The sequence below is a fragment of the Phlebotomus papatasi genome, chromosome 2, assembly GCF_024763615.1.
Source record: "Phlebotomus papatasi isolate M1 chromosome 2, Ppap_2.1, whole genome shotgun sequence".
Classification (NCBI taxonomy): Eukaryota; Metazoa; Arthropoda; class Insecta; order Diptera; family Psychodidae; genus Phlebotomus; species Phlebotomus papatasi.
The window spans coordinates 23652516-23667193 of record NC_077223.1 but is presented as its reverse complement, the minus strand read 5'-3'; the positions used below and the strand labels follow the sequence as shown (position 1 = coordinate 23667193).

Here is a 14678-nt window from a genome sequence, read left to right as displayed (position 1 = left end):
CATGAACCAATATAAAGAAAAATCAATAATGTAAAAACTGAGGAAAATAAAAGGATAAAATTGATGATAAATGTGCATTCAGAGATCGAAATTTGATTCATCCTTTGCGAAAGGATCAAATTTTGATCAATTTGATCCTTTTATTTTAATCAATGAAACACTTGAGAACGGTATTATTATTAGTCGTATCGAGATATTTTTTTGGTATTACTTCAATGTAATCATTACAATGTGCCCTGTGTGTTGGAAGAATCTGTTGATCGTATATCGCCCAGAAGCTCCTTACCGCAATGTATAGGGGAATATAGACATGGTTCGCACACAGTGAACCTTCAAACGAAGCGAATTTTGTCTTTGTTTGAACAGTAATATCAACAGTAAGTAATAGTAGTGAACTATTACTCATCGTAATACTTCACTAGAGTGTACTCTTTCTAACACATGTGATTTTCCATTTGAAATTTTGCATACTTTACACTTCTCTTTCCGTCTTTTTTTTTAACTCTTAGTGTTAGTATTAATCTCTAGTCCCCGGCGAGTGGCCTTTAAAGTTGAAGCTAATTTCTTACTCTCACATGCAAATGCGTATGGGATTTTTTCTCCACTCGTGACCGTTACACGGTATATGTCAAAATTGAGGTGAGCCTTGTGTACAAGACTCTGTGCCTTGTAAAGAGGGATAAATATACTATATATCTGTCTAAATGCGGTCTTCGTTTTGAGAAGTGTAAGCTGAGTTTCTGATCAATTTGTGAGTTGGCTTCAAACAGCTCCATATAAAAAACACTTTGCCGGGGGCTAGATTAATCTTATATATGACACTACTGTCAGTCGCTTGAACCGGGCGGGACTCGAATTCACCACTGTGAGAGTCGAGTCAGAGATTCCACTGCTCAAATCCCGACGGTCTTGCCTATTGCACCACAGAGATCTCATTGAGAACAATAAAGTGCTAAATAAAAATGTTCATGAGAAAGATTCCGCTTTTCACCATAACTCCATGTTGAAGCGAAATTCGGAGTAGGGGGAAGTGCGGCACCTTTGAAAGTGGGGCAGGGGCACCTTTGAAATTGGGATTTTTCACATATTTTTAAATAAAATTCAGCCTTATCGTGATATAATTTAGCTGCACAAGCAGATTGGGAAGCTAAATTAGGGTGGATTGTGGAAAGAGAGACACTTATGAAAAAGTTCAATTTTAAATGCATTTTTAAGCCGAATAAATATTTATTTTTTTCATTTTCTTTGCATCATGGGATTGCTTGTGAAATATTGTAACTGAATCTTAACAGTTTTTAATAGATATTTCAACCAATTAATTGGAATATTCCATCAAATTAAAAAAAACAACACATTTTGAAAAGATGGACAAAATTTTGGAAAGTTGGACAAAAACTTTTGGAAAGTTGGACACAGTGATATTAAGGACAAAATATTATACGAAATATGTAGAAAATCAAATGTTGAGGGTTTTCTGCGTATACTTGCACATTGGATGGTAATGCTAATCCCTCCTTTATGTCCGGGTAACACTTTGGGAATCCTAATTACCAAGAACTTCCTGGACGTTCAACCAAAAAGAGGTTCTGTAAATTTCACAGACGCCTTGCTTTGGGAATTCTGTAAAGGCTCCTATTTGCCTTTCTCCAGGTGTTTTTTGCGATATCTACTATCCATTCTGTCAGAAAAAGTGGTCTTCGGAATCTGGAAATCCTTACAGCATTTTCCAGGAGATTTTGTTCTTATCAGCTGCTAACTGCTGTTGCAACTATTTCTCCGGATACTTAAGGATCATTGTCGTCCTTGTTAACATGATTTCACTGCACAAAACCACCAAATTTATTCACAAAATCAATTTGTCCAAGATTTCATAAAACTCGTTTTGAAAGCAACACGAAATTAAATCACTTTTCTATCCTTTTTAAATGTAATATTTCACAAATATATTTTATTCACCTTTTAAATGGATGTAAGGTAAAGTACCCTCGAGTCGACCAGTTCCTCGATTCGACCGGTGGTCAATATTTTGAATGTTTGATGGTGGATTTCTATAAAATTGTCACTGATTCGTATTTATTTATGAAATAATAGACCTATTAATGTTAGATCATACGCCAAATATTAGTGCAAATATAAATAAATTGAATAAATAATTCTACTAGTAGAATTGAGGAAACGGTCGACTTGATGGCACTTTACCTTATGTCCTTCGATTTTCACTACGGACTTAATAATATTTCACAAATTATGCCGAAAAATCAAACAAAACAATTTGATATTTTCCTAGCAACTTCCATAAGAAACATAGAAAATGACAACTACTGTGTCAAGGTTATGAATATCACGTATGCAATACATTTTTAAATTCTTATTGCAAGTAACTCTTTGATTGTTGAATAACGACTTTTGCATTTTTAACTTCTCAAATAATCACAAAATTAGGTTTACTAATCTTTTTATCGAAAATTGAAATATTTAATTGATTTATTATCAAGTTTTTAAGGAGGTGTCTCACATTCCACACTGCTTTGTCCAACTTTCCAAACTGTCTCGTTTTAGACAAATTACCCTATAATGGCTCAGTTCCACTTAATCCTTTAACGACGAGACAGTTTTCGCGGACCGAAAATCAGCAATAAAAATGAAACCGATAAACAAAATCAGTACAACATCTAACCTTAGAAAATCCAACAGAGTCTGATTCGGTGCATTTTTTTCCTCTATGAACGATAGGGACAAAAGTAGTCTAAAAATTTAAGTAATTTTTCTGACGATACCAAAGTATGATAATTTTCACTCTAATGAAAAATATTATGTTTGAGTATTGTAGTTTCTTTTTCCAAAACGGTTTTGCTTAAAAAAATTGGAAGTATAAAAAACTTAAAATTAATTTTCATTATGAGAATTTTAAAATTCGTCATTTTTGAGCTTAAAAAATTACTAATATAACAAATAGCTGAAGCCTTGCAACAAATATCCTAGATTCCTTCAACCTTCTACTTTGCAAAAATGTACAAACATAAGGAAAAAATAACTTTAGGTAGTCAGGAAAAATTATTTTCTTTATGGGACACCGGTGTTCCAATCGTCCTTAAAGGGTTAAACCTAGGAGATTTCAATTTCAAAAGTGCCCCACTTTTCCCTAGTTTTTTTTTTGCATTTCAAATGTGCAATATTTCGTCGTTTGCGTTTAACCTTGGTAGTATCTGCATTTTTTTTTAATTTTCAGATTGAAATTGTTTTTTTTTTTTATATATATATTTCTATAAAGCTGAGTGTGATGTATTTTAAGTGAATTATCATAACTGCAAATCTCGAAAATCTCTATTAAACTCAATATATGTCTTTTTGTTAAATCAACCAATAAGACTTATTGGATATCTCCTACAGAATAAGTTCCACAATCCTTTTATCTTCTTAAGAAGTTATGGATAAACTTCTAAGCATATTTGATCTCATATTTATTATTGTTGAATTTACTCAGAGATAAGTTTCTCATGACTTAGAAGAAACTTACACGAAAACTTTACAGACGACAAGAAAAGAGTATTTAGTTTAATTTTATTTTAGTAATTTAGTTTAATTTTCATTGGAATTGTCTATTTCTCAAATCCTGAAGCTTTTTTTTCTGAGAGAACCACCTGTCGGTGCTTTATTCGTTGAATTATTAATACTTTATTGATAGAAGTGTGTCAGTAAGTTGGGTTTAGGGTCGGATGGTGGGGGATGGGAGTGGGAGAGAGGGTGAAAAGTTTAGAGCAATTTAACTGTTTTATAGTGGTAATATTAATGAATAAATGACTATTTTGCCTAATGTCTTTTCTCAAATGCGTGCAGGTAATGGCACAATTGACTTTCCCGAGTTTTTAACGATGATGGCACGCAAAATGAAAGACACGGATAGCGAAGAAGAGATTCGAGAAGCGTTTCGAGTGTTTGACAAGGATGGCAATGGATTCATTTCGGCGGCTGAATTGCGCCATGTGATGACAAATTTGGGTGAAAAGTTAACAGATGAGGAGGTAGATGAAATGATCCGAGAGGCTGACATCGATGGCGACGGGCAGGTCAATTATGAAGGTATAACAATTTTGTGGTCTAATATCCTTCAGAAATGGGATGAATGCATAATAAACTCTTCATTTTTTTTTGTTGTTACTTCTTTCATTTGCAGAATTCGTAACCATGATGACATCAAAGTGAGCTGCTGCAGGTATATGTTCGCCTTTGTATTTGTTAAAGACTGTAGCCAATTCGCAATTCCATCATGCGATGTCCTTGCTATGGGATAATTTATTGAATGGATATATATTATGAGAGGAAATTACAAAGTAAAAAAAAAAAAGAAAACCGGGAGATTGAATTTGATGCGTATAAAAAAAACAAGAAAAATTTAAAAAAAGAAATCCAACACTTCAAGAAAACATTGATTCAAAGAGAAAAAAAAGTTTAAATGGAGATAAAAAAAACATGAAGTAAAAATTATAAAAAATTGTAGTGAAAATGAAATAAAAAAAATATGAATAAAATTTAAATTATAAGAAGTAATTTAAATTCTTGTAACAGAACACAAATAAGATAACTAATTAAATTTAATCACTATCCCTAATCTATTTGTGTAAATTTTTGTAAAATATTTCATTGTGCTGTTATTCGACGCCGATGTATGTTGTTAAATATTAAGACATGATGGAAAACAAGTAAAAAAAAAAACAAAAAAGGATTATATATATACAATGAAAAGAGGACAATTTTTAGATGGTATTAAAAAAAACATCCAACTTGCGAATTGAAATAGTTTAAAAGAAATTAAAAAAAAAAATTAATAAAAAACAGATATATTGAAAAAACATAATTTTTCCTCGGATATTTCAAAAAATAAAAAAATCAGCATCATTTGCAAATTGCATTGAAGTCGATAAATGGGAAAATGCAAAGAAAATCAACACGTAACAATGAAAAAAAAACACATGCGGTTTGATCTTGGCGTCTTTTTTAGGTAACTCTTGAAACTCACCTTTTGAAATTTTCAACTGAGTGCTGTACGAGAAAATGAAGCATAACGGAATGAGAAGGTAAAAAAAATGGAAAGAAAATCTTTATATACACGATGAATAATAAAGAAAATGCATACTTTACTTGGTAGGGTTACAAAAAAAATATATGAAACAATCCACCTTATTTATTGTAATTTGTACATTATAATAAATTTTCATATGAATGGGAAGAAAGATAAACTCACAAATTTTAAATGCGAGAGTTACTTTTTCTTTTTTTTTAAATAGAAAAAAAACAACAACATGGGAAAACAGAACTACTTTTAAAAAAATGTATCTTAAGACAATGTGATTTTAGTCAAATTCAATTGGTGAGCTTTCTTCGTAATATTCTCCCTAAAAAAAAACAAGTTTAAATAAATCTGGCGCGAAATTTTTTGGAAAGAAATCTAATGGAAAAAAAAATCTTGAAGATTTATAGAAAAGAAAAATAAAACTACAGCATTTTACCTCTTGACTATACCACATGAATTAAATATAAAAAAAAATTAACAAGATATAAAAAATACTAGAAATGCAAGATAAAAAAAGTAAGTGTACCTAGATGATGAGAAAAAAAATCTATTATGTGTACTTCTTGATTTTTGTCTGTGTAATAAAACATATAAATAAATATAAGAAGTATAATGCATTAAAAAACACAAGAAATCCTATGAAAAAAAATTATTTGACATGATAACGAAGAAAAAAAAACAATTTAGAGTAATGGAGATATAAAAAAAATTATCTACTTGTGTGTATTCCTTTTATTAAATTCATTCAAATAAGTTTCCCTTTGCAAAAAAAATAAGAAAAAAAATCTTTTCAAGTTAAAAAAAATATAAGTATAAAAAGCAAATGATAAGAATCCTTTCTTTTTGAATTAAAAAAAAACTCCCACAACTATCGAACGGAAAAACCACAAAAAAAACACTTGATTATATATAACTTAAAGTACTTCATTTCCGCAAGATAAGTTTAGGTGAATTTAAAAGCAAAAGTGAAAGAAAAAAATTTTGAAAAAAACAAGATATGGAAATTTCAAAATAAGTAATTTCACGAATTCTTAGTAAATAAAAAGACATAACATGATTAATGTTTATCACTTTCTTTTTTTTACAAAAAAAAAACATGAGAAGCAAGAAAAAACCCTTATACTACTTATTGTAATACTATATTTTAAAAAAAAACAAACTATTTCAATAATAATTTCTCGTTAGAAAACAAAACTATTGTTTTTAACTATCAGTCATCTTCCACTTTTTTGCCCAGAAAAAAATCCTCCAAATGTACTTGCTGATAACAAAAAAAAACTATTTAAATGAGCAAAAAAACACTTCACAATAGGAGTTATAAATTTAAAAAAACAAAAAATAGTAGCTGTGTGTTTTAATTCAACTTTGTTACAATGTAAAATGGAAAATACAAGTAATAATTTTGAAATAATTCAAAAGTTATCTTCTTTGAGGATTTTTTCTCATGTCTCACACATCATACAGAAAATTTGCAAATAAAATTTAAAGACAAAATTATATTTGTCTTGTTTTCCTTACTCCCCATGAAAAATATTCTCTAATTAAGGTGTCTTGGGTCTCTCGTCTCTCTTGAGTTTATTTTTAGGAGAGTGAAGCAACTTTGAGCAAATAACATTTCCAGTAGGGCAATTCTGTAACGTTATGACAATGTCATATGACAAAGTCGTGAGCAGGACAACATTAAAGGCCATTGAGAATCAAATGACCATTGATAAGCTTGCTACTCAGAAAAAAAATTTGTCAAATTAACAAGACAAGTTTGTCAAAAGGATGTTCTATACAGAATATGGAAAAGTTTTGTCAAATTGGCGGCCAACTGGATTTTGTTAAAAGTTCGTCAAAAAGGTGTTTTCCCATATAAAATGCGAGAAAAAGTTTTATCAAATTGGTAAACAACATCCTTTTGACAAAATTTGAACAAAATCCATTTGTTTGTTTAACAAAACTTTTTTTCAGAGCAGGAGCTCCATGAAAGCACTTAGTAATTACTAATAATTTTATTTTCGATTAATTTTTGCAAATTTACCACTTAAACATTTTTAATTTTGTCATATGACAATGTCATTGTGTTACAGAATTATTCTGCAGAAAACCGTCTTAAGGAAAGTTTCACAGCTACTGTAATGGTGCTATTCAATCAATTTCTGATCGGTCTCATATTCATCGGGTAGGTGTTTATGACATAAACCTGGGGTGCTATGATAACTTACACTCAGTCCCGGGATTATGCACATTTTCAGGACCGAAAAAACGCTCGGAATGGCATTATGCATCGAGAAAAATTGCATACCCACAGGGGCATTCTTTTGAATAAATCTTTCGTAGAACGAATTTCGCGCGGAGTAAAAGTAGTCAAAACATAAAGATTCAACTGTTTAATAAAAATTCATCAACAAATAGTACTTTTTGGCCAGACTTCTTTAATAAATGGTTAGATTATTTAAAAATTTTACCTTAATAAAATAAATTAAAGTATTATTCTGAAAAAGAAGCATAGTGTTTTCAAATTGTCCGAGTCGCAACATAGTATACATTCAGGCGTATTTCAAAAATAATTTAATAAACCGACTCCCAAAAGTAGGCAAACTTGCATAATTGTATGTGCTATGTGCATAATCTCGTCAGGTGTATAATCCCGAAAAGTGCATAATGCCGGGACTGAGTGTATTTGCGATACTAACGACTGTCGATTCTGAAAACTTTAAACGATAGCTGCACTTGCTGTAACTAATATAGATGTTTATCAGCAGTCTCATATTTTAAGAATGTCGCAATGAATGGCCCAACAATCTTTAAAAAGTTGGCATTCACTTAATTTGACAGATATAGATTTATCGATATTATCGATTCGATACTGTCGAAAAGTTATCATTCCTCCCCTGATTTCGGAATTAAACAGTCTCAAAAATCTAGTCTGGTCGTATGCAAAGAATGATAAAAGATAAAATTCATGGTTAAAAAGTGACAATAGATTGAATGAAAAATTTAATTCAATTCATTCATTTATTCAATCTTTAGGAATATAAAATTCAAAAAGAGTATACTTCACATATTGAGCCTTTCGGGCTGGTTCACATTGAAGAAAAGTTACCAATGCACAAAAAACAGAGGAAGTTAAAATATGTATTACTGATATCTCGATTTGAGAAGACCCCTGACAAGATCTCCGGATGCAGAAGATAGAAAATACTTAATAGTAGTCCATGTGAATTCAGAAACGTAGTTACGGAGATTTATTGATCACTAATGAAGCAAGATAGACTAGTTATCTTGTATAGGCTGCGGTTGAGGGCTTAGGCACTTCAAGCGTATTTCATCTCTCCGCATTGAGCGGGTGTTCTGTCTAAAAAGGAGAGGGTCACTCTCCTTTTAAAAACATAGGAGAAATTTAGTCATTGTATAGCTTGGGACCATGCAAAGCATGGGTACTTTCCCTTAGCCTCACTCAAATTCACAAAATTCATAAAACTCCAAAATGTAGTTGGGCGTTGAAAGTAATCCGGAAGATAGTGCCGAAAAATGTTTTGTATTACACCGTTTCTATTCTAGGATAAGCGAAGTGCACCCCGGATCGGAATGTTAAAAGACATGCTCGGTATTTATTTGAAAATATAAGCCTCGAAATACTATTTGGTATTTTTGTGTATGTTAATCGGTATATTAGTGATCCATTTAACTATATCTGTGAATTTGAGTTTTAAATTTTTACAAAAAATTAATAAAAAATAGATATATGTCATTGCAACTGTGCACTCTGTACCTCAGATCGTCACGAATTTATTCAGGTGTCTCACGGAAATTTGGCTTTAAGAATCAAATCTGAGCTAATGCCCTGCATTCTTGTGAGAATTAAATGGTAAAAAGTAGCTAATAGTTTTTAAAAAGTCGTTTGAATTGGTGCAATAATATGATAATAACCTGACGATCCGAGGAACACTGCCGATCGCTGGTGCTCTTCCCTTATCTCCTGTATACTTATGTAATTTTTTTCGGTCCTGAATAAGTTTTCTCAACACGGATCCCCATTGATAAATAAAAGATGTGGCTTTTTATAAAAGGTGTCCGAGGTTTTGCGAGCTGCTCGAACTCCCGGGAAGGAGCTCTGCCTTATATTCCTTTTCGCAAATATTATTATTACTTTATTTAATCACAAGAATAGGGTCGTTCCTTTTACAATTGTGATAATTAAAAAAATCAGAAAAAGAGGAACATAAAAAAAATAGAGAATGACGAGAATTCAAAATTAAGAATGTTCAAGAAACAAATTAATTGCTTCTAGGATGCAGCCTGAAGATAGAAATTACGAATTGCAGCCGCAGAAATACGGCGATCACTCGGAAGAGAATTAAACAGAATGACGCCTTTTACAAAAAGTGACCGATAGAAGCAGTCATCTTGAACTTTAGGCACTATGAGTCCTCGAACCCTGGCCGAACTCCTCCTAACCAGAAGATACAACAGGTACCCAGGACATCCAGAAATCAGCATAATATTCTGGTGTATATAAAATTATTGTCGAATTAAAGTCTATAAATCACCATAAAGCCATCTTGAAGTTGAAAATAGGTGTGATTATGAGGGAATCACACCTAATTGTTCAAAAAGAGGGTTTCAGAAAATCATGAACATTTTAATTAATTAATTGACCAAATCTGGGGAAAATTAGGCTAATAACAACCAATAATTCAAGATGGCGATTTTTCCGGTGAAAGGTGTTTCAGGACGAAATGTTCAATTGGACTACAGTAGAGTCCCGCTATAGGCCATCGCTCTATAGTCCCCAATTTATCGACCATTGATTTCGAAACACTGATTTTAAGTTAGGTTATGCTTTTTAGTACGTGACACGCAATTTTGTCATAATTATTTTAATATTTTTGGCAAACTTTATTGAGTAGTTGTGATAATTGTGATCCATAATGAAGAGAGCGAGGACAAGTACCACAATCGCAAAGAAAGTGGAAGCCGTCGAGCAATTTCAATACTAAAAGTCGTTGATAATTTCAAAAAATGACATGGACTATAGTGCGACCCAAGTGTCAAATCTGGAACCAAATATGGACTATAGCGAGACTCTACTGTGCCTCCAAAACATATCCAAAAATTAGCGAAATCGCCAGAGCCAATTTTGCAAAAAGTTAGAAAAGAAAAAATCTTATTTATGATGTATTTTAATGAGATAGGGAACGCATGAAGGAGGAGGGAGAAAAACAAAGAGAATGGCTTCGAGATAATGTCATTTGAGTAGGGGTCATCAAAGACCAGAAGTCGATAACTCTTACCGTTTGAATTTTATATGGTTCAGAAGACATGAAAAACTCAAAAAATAGTATTTTTAATATTAAGTCATTACCATTACTTTACCATCTATAACCGATGTATCAGAGATTGTGTACCGATGCAGTCAGCTTCAGAATTAAAAGACCTTTAAAAAAATCCAAATTCAACCAAATCCGTTAAGAATTAGGCTCTACAGGGCCGTTGAACTTTGACCTTAAATAATTCATAATGGCGATTTTTTTTGAAAGCTGTCAAAGGACGAAATGTGCAGTTGGCCTCCAAAACATTTCACTACACTACACTACCTCCAAAACATTTTCAATTTTGATGATTTTGTCGACTTAAGATATAGATACAAACCGTTCTCAGGACCTGAGTCAAGGGGTAACTCATGTTGTGAAACCCTTGTCAATTATCCAAGAAACGTTTCGCGAAACCTGAGAAACCACGGATAACTACTATGGACAGTGGTAGAAATTTTCGTGTCTTATAGTAGTGCATATAAAGCGCATAAAAGTGCAACAAGGTATAAATAGGTCTCATGACCTAAGATCTTAGTAAGGGGGATTAGAAAAAGGGGAAACGACATGGAAAAGCACATGCTTCTTGTAATTATAGTTTCTGTATAGAATTCTACTTAAAGCTGTGTCATTTTCCCTTACAATTTCATTTTACAACAATTCTTTGGAAGAAGATGGTTCATTTACAATTTACAGGTATGTATGATATTAATTAGAAAATTCACTTCTCTAATGAATTGTGGTCTTTATTTTAAATAACAAATATCAAAGAGAAATATACCTGATTATTCCCTTAATTCAATTAAATGAATTGAAATGCAAATACTATATACTGCTACATTTCTTTAAGTTTCCTTTAGTTCACTTTTTTAAACCCCGAGGCAAGAGATCACGTAGAATACCAAATTGGCATATAACACCAGTGCAGGATATTCTCAATAAAAAATATTTTCAGATTATTTTCACTTCGCAATATTTCTACGAAACTACTAAAGCTCACCAATCAATTTTTCAATAAGAGATGTTTTTCGTGGAAGTCTTGCAAAATGAAAAGCAATTGAAAATATATAGTATATGTATTTATTTTCATCTTGAGACATCATCCACCCCCCATGCGTCCATCGCCGTATATTCAATCGGCGTGATTGAAACAACTCCGTCGCGGTTTTGAACTAACTCGAAGGATATCGACCAAATTGTTACTCTTTCTCGTTGCAAATTTAAGTACAGTCAAGTGTGCTAATCCGGGCGCTTCGCTATCTGGATCGTTTATGACTAATCCACTTAAAATAATATTTTTATTTTTATTTCCGTAATATAGTCACTACAATAACATAATATAATGCCCAACGCACAATAACTTTTGTTTGTAAGCATGTTTTCAATATTTTCTATCAGAGAGAGCGAGATGACTAGATCTAGATTTCATTCACTCTCACTGAAATGTCAAAAACATGTTTACAAAACAAAAGTGATTGTGCGTTGGGCATAACTATTCAACTTTGAGAAAAAGCAAAAGTAATATTTTTATCCATTAAATAAATGAATGTAATCGACTCATTTCAATCTTGTGCCAGCTGGGTTCTTCACTAAAAATTTTCTAGCAGTAATATTTTCGTTAATGACAGCTGACTGATTGAAAACATTTATTGTTTTTTTCCTTGTGAAAAAAAGTATTTAAAATCCAAAGGTTTAATTAAAAGTGAATTATCGAGAAGACGACCCAGTTAGTGCATGCTGACTTATTTATCAGTATTATCATTATTTTATAAATTTTCTTTAATATTTTTGATAATTTTTTTTTATATTATGTTTCTGAACGAAAAAGTGAATAATTCTATGGATTTAGAAGAAGTAAAAAAGAATTCCATCAGTCCAAAAACAAGCGTTTAAAAAAAACAAGCTTCGGAAAACGATCCAGTTACCCCACGTTACTATATTCTGTTTTTACTAAGAATATTTGCACTCACGTTTTATATCAATTTTTGTATTGTACATTATTTTCCTTAGCGGGTTTTAGAATTTTAAATTCTAAAGATTTTGGAAAATCTATTAAATTTTCTAATATAGAAAATTTTGAGGTAAGGTAGGGTAATTCTGTAACAGTATGACAATGAGGCTATTTACACCACCGCATTAGATTGGGATTGAACTGTTCCAAAACCGGATTTTGGATAATTAAGTCTTAATCTAAAGCCGCAATCTAAACGATTTCATTGAGGTCATTTAGACTGTCGTATTAGATTCTGACTGAATTGTCCCAAAACCCGATTTTAGGACAATTCAATCTCAATCCAATCCGGCGGTGTAAATGACCTCAATGTCATATGACAAATTTTCATGGTAAATTCTGGAGTGGAACAACATTAAAGCTCAGTAAGGATTTAATGGACATTGTAAAGAAAATGGCATCAAATGGGGTAGTGGCGGTAGTGGCATCATTCGGGGCAGGGGCATGACATTTCCTATGTTTCCCATATGTTTCTAGCGAGCCGAAAAATTTTTTGAGTTTATTAGCTGTTTTCTGTCATTGTAGAATGAACTAGTAAAAAATATTAATACAAAATAAAAGCCAATTTAATAACGAAGAGGCAACCGAAAACCCTGAATTGGAAATCTACGTAGTTTTGGAGATATCTCGTGAAATATGTACGAAAACAGGGAAAAAATTACACTAAAACTGGTCGCATTTTTCAGAGCTAATGTCACCCCCTGATTCGGGGTATCCATCCTAACTTGTACGTAAAAGGTCAAATATACTTTACGCAATGTAAACTTAATAAATATTATTTAGAATTTTGCAATTTCATTCGTATAACTGCAAGCAAATGTTTTAAGACTGAAAGCTAGTTACTAATAAATTGTTCAATTATTTCTCTAGACATTTTATAAACAAGTAAAAAAAAATTTTAATTTTTACAATATAAAAAAGGTGAAAAATGCCTCGGTTTCCTAAGCACGTAAATATTTCGCAATAAATTATTTTTTTGTTTAAAAAGTTACCTCCTAGCTATAGGGCAATTTAATCATTTTTTTATATTTTTCTATTATATTTTATTATTTACAATTGCATTCGTGTGGAAATAAAATATAATTGAAATACAAATATTTTATTTGATTTTTCTCTCGGTTTTATTGTAGGAAATGTAGCTGGAAGCATAATAATCAACTAGAGGGAAAAACTTTTTCACTAAACGGCCTTCGTCACTGAAGTTCAATGTGAAATGTGATTGAGTCGCAAGCACACTAATTGCAATTGAATCTCTATTACTCTCAGCCACGCCAGGTAATTTTCTATGAACTATTGACTTTGCATCAATCGCTTCAAATGCTCATCAAAGTGTAAATAAATCGAAAATATGATAAAAAGTGAGATTAATTTTTCTATTTAGTGCATATTTCAAGAAGATTGTAAGGTATAGATTAGACTTTTGACAACTTTACATTTTCGGTCTTATAGAGAAAAGCTTTAGTCGGGATTTTAGTGGAAATTTTTCCACGAAAAGCTCCTTAAAGCTCCACCTCCTTCAAAATCATACGGTTTCCGCATTCTTCTCAAATATTCAACGATTTCGCGAGAAGTCAGCTCATGAGATGCGAATAAACCCGAAAAGATATTTTTGTGAAAAGCAAAAGCGGGGAAAAGCGTCTCGATGCGCAAAGACAAAACATTCTGCTAAATTTAGGCGGGAGCTTATAGTGTTTTCAGCAGTGTTTCCAAGGCGGTTTCCACATGAATCAACCCCTCTCTCACAACATTTCTCCACTTAAAATGCTACCGTGAAATTTTCCGTGAAATTTTCTTTTGCTTCGCTTCTGTGGAAATGTATTACTGTACAAAAGAAAGTGCTTCAGGCTATTTTACGCAATAAAGAAAGTACTGGAGGAATTATTTTTCTCAGATTTATAAGATAGGGGAAATATTTCAAGCTTCCTATGCTCTGGCTATTTTTCCCATACTCTTTTAATTGTGACCTTTTTCTTATTGTGACCTATTTATTTCAGGAAAAGTTCGACTTAAGAATTAAAATATATTGCCGCTAGGCCAGATTTCATTACAGGAATATGTGCGAAGCCTGAAAGCCCTGCTTGATTTATAAACTTATGCATTTTTGAGGTTTATGAGCTTATGAAAATTCATTCTAGTAGATTCGAAAATCGGATAATAAAAATAAATAGGTTTTGCCAGGGGGTCTCTCGACATTTCAGTTTTCAATATATTTTTGCATAGAGGCACTGAAGACTATTGGCAAGTTTTTTCCTAAAGAGAATTGACTTATCAGTTTAATATATTTCAAAATCGTACA

General features: G+C 31.8%; 1 protein-coding gene across 2 annotated transcripts in view; it reads left to right on the top strand.

The window, feature by feature from the left end:
- Positions 1-6265, top strand: part of LOC129803160 (calmodulin) — a 28785-nt gene extending 22520 nt beyond the window's left edge. For both annotated transcript variants that reach the window (XM_055849524.1, XM_055849525.1), the window contains exons 4-5: positions 3838-4080; positions 4175-6265. In XM_055849524.1, coding sequence (XP_055705499.1) covers positions 3838-4080; positions 4175-4203 — 272 coding nt within the window. In that variant the 3' untranslated portion in view covers positions 4204-6265. The remainder of the gene's footprint in view (positions 1-3837; positions 4081-4174) is intronic.
- The last annotated feature ends 8413 nt before the right edge of the window (positions 6266-14678 follow it).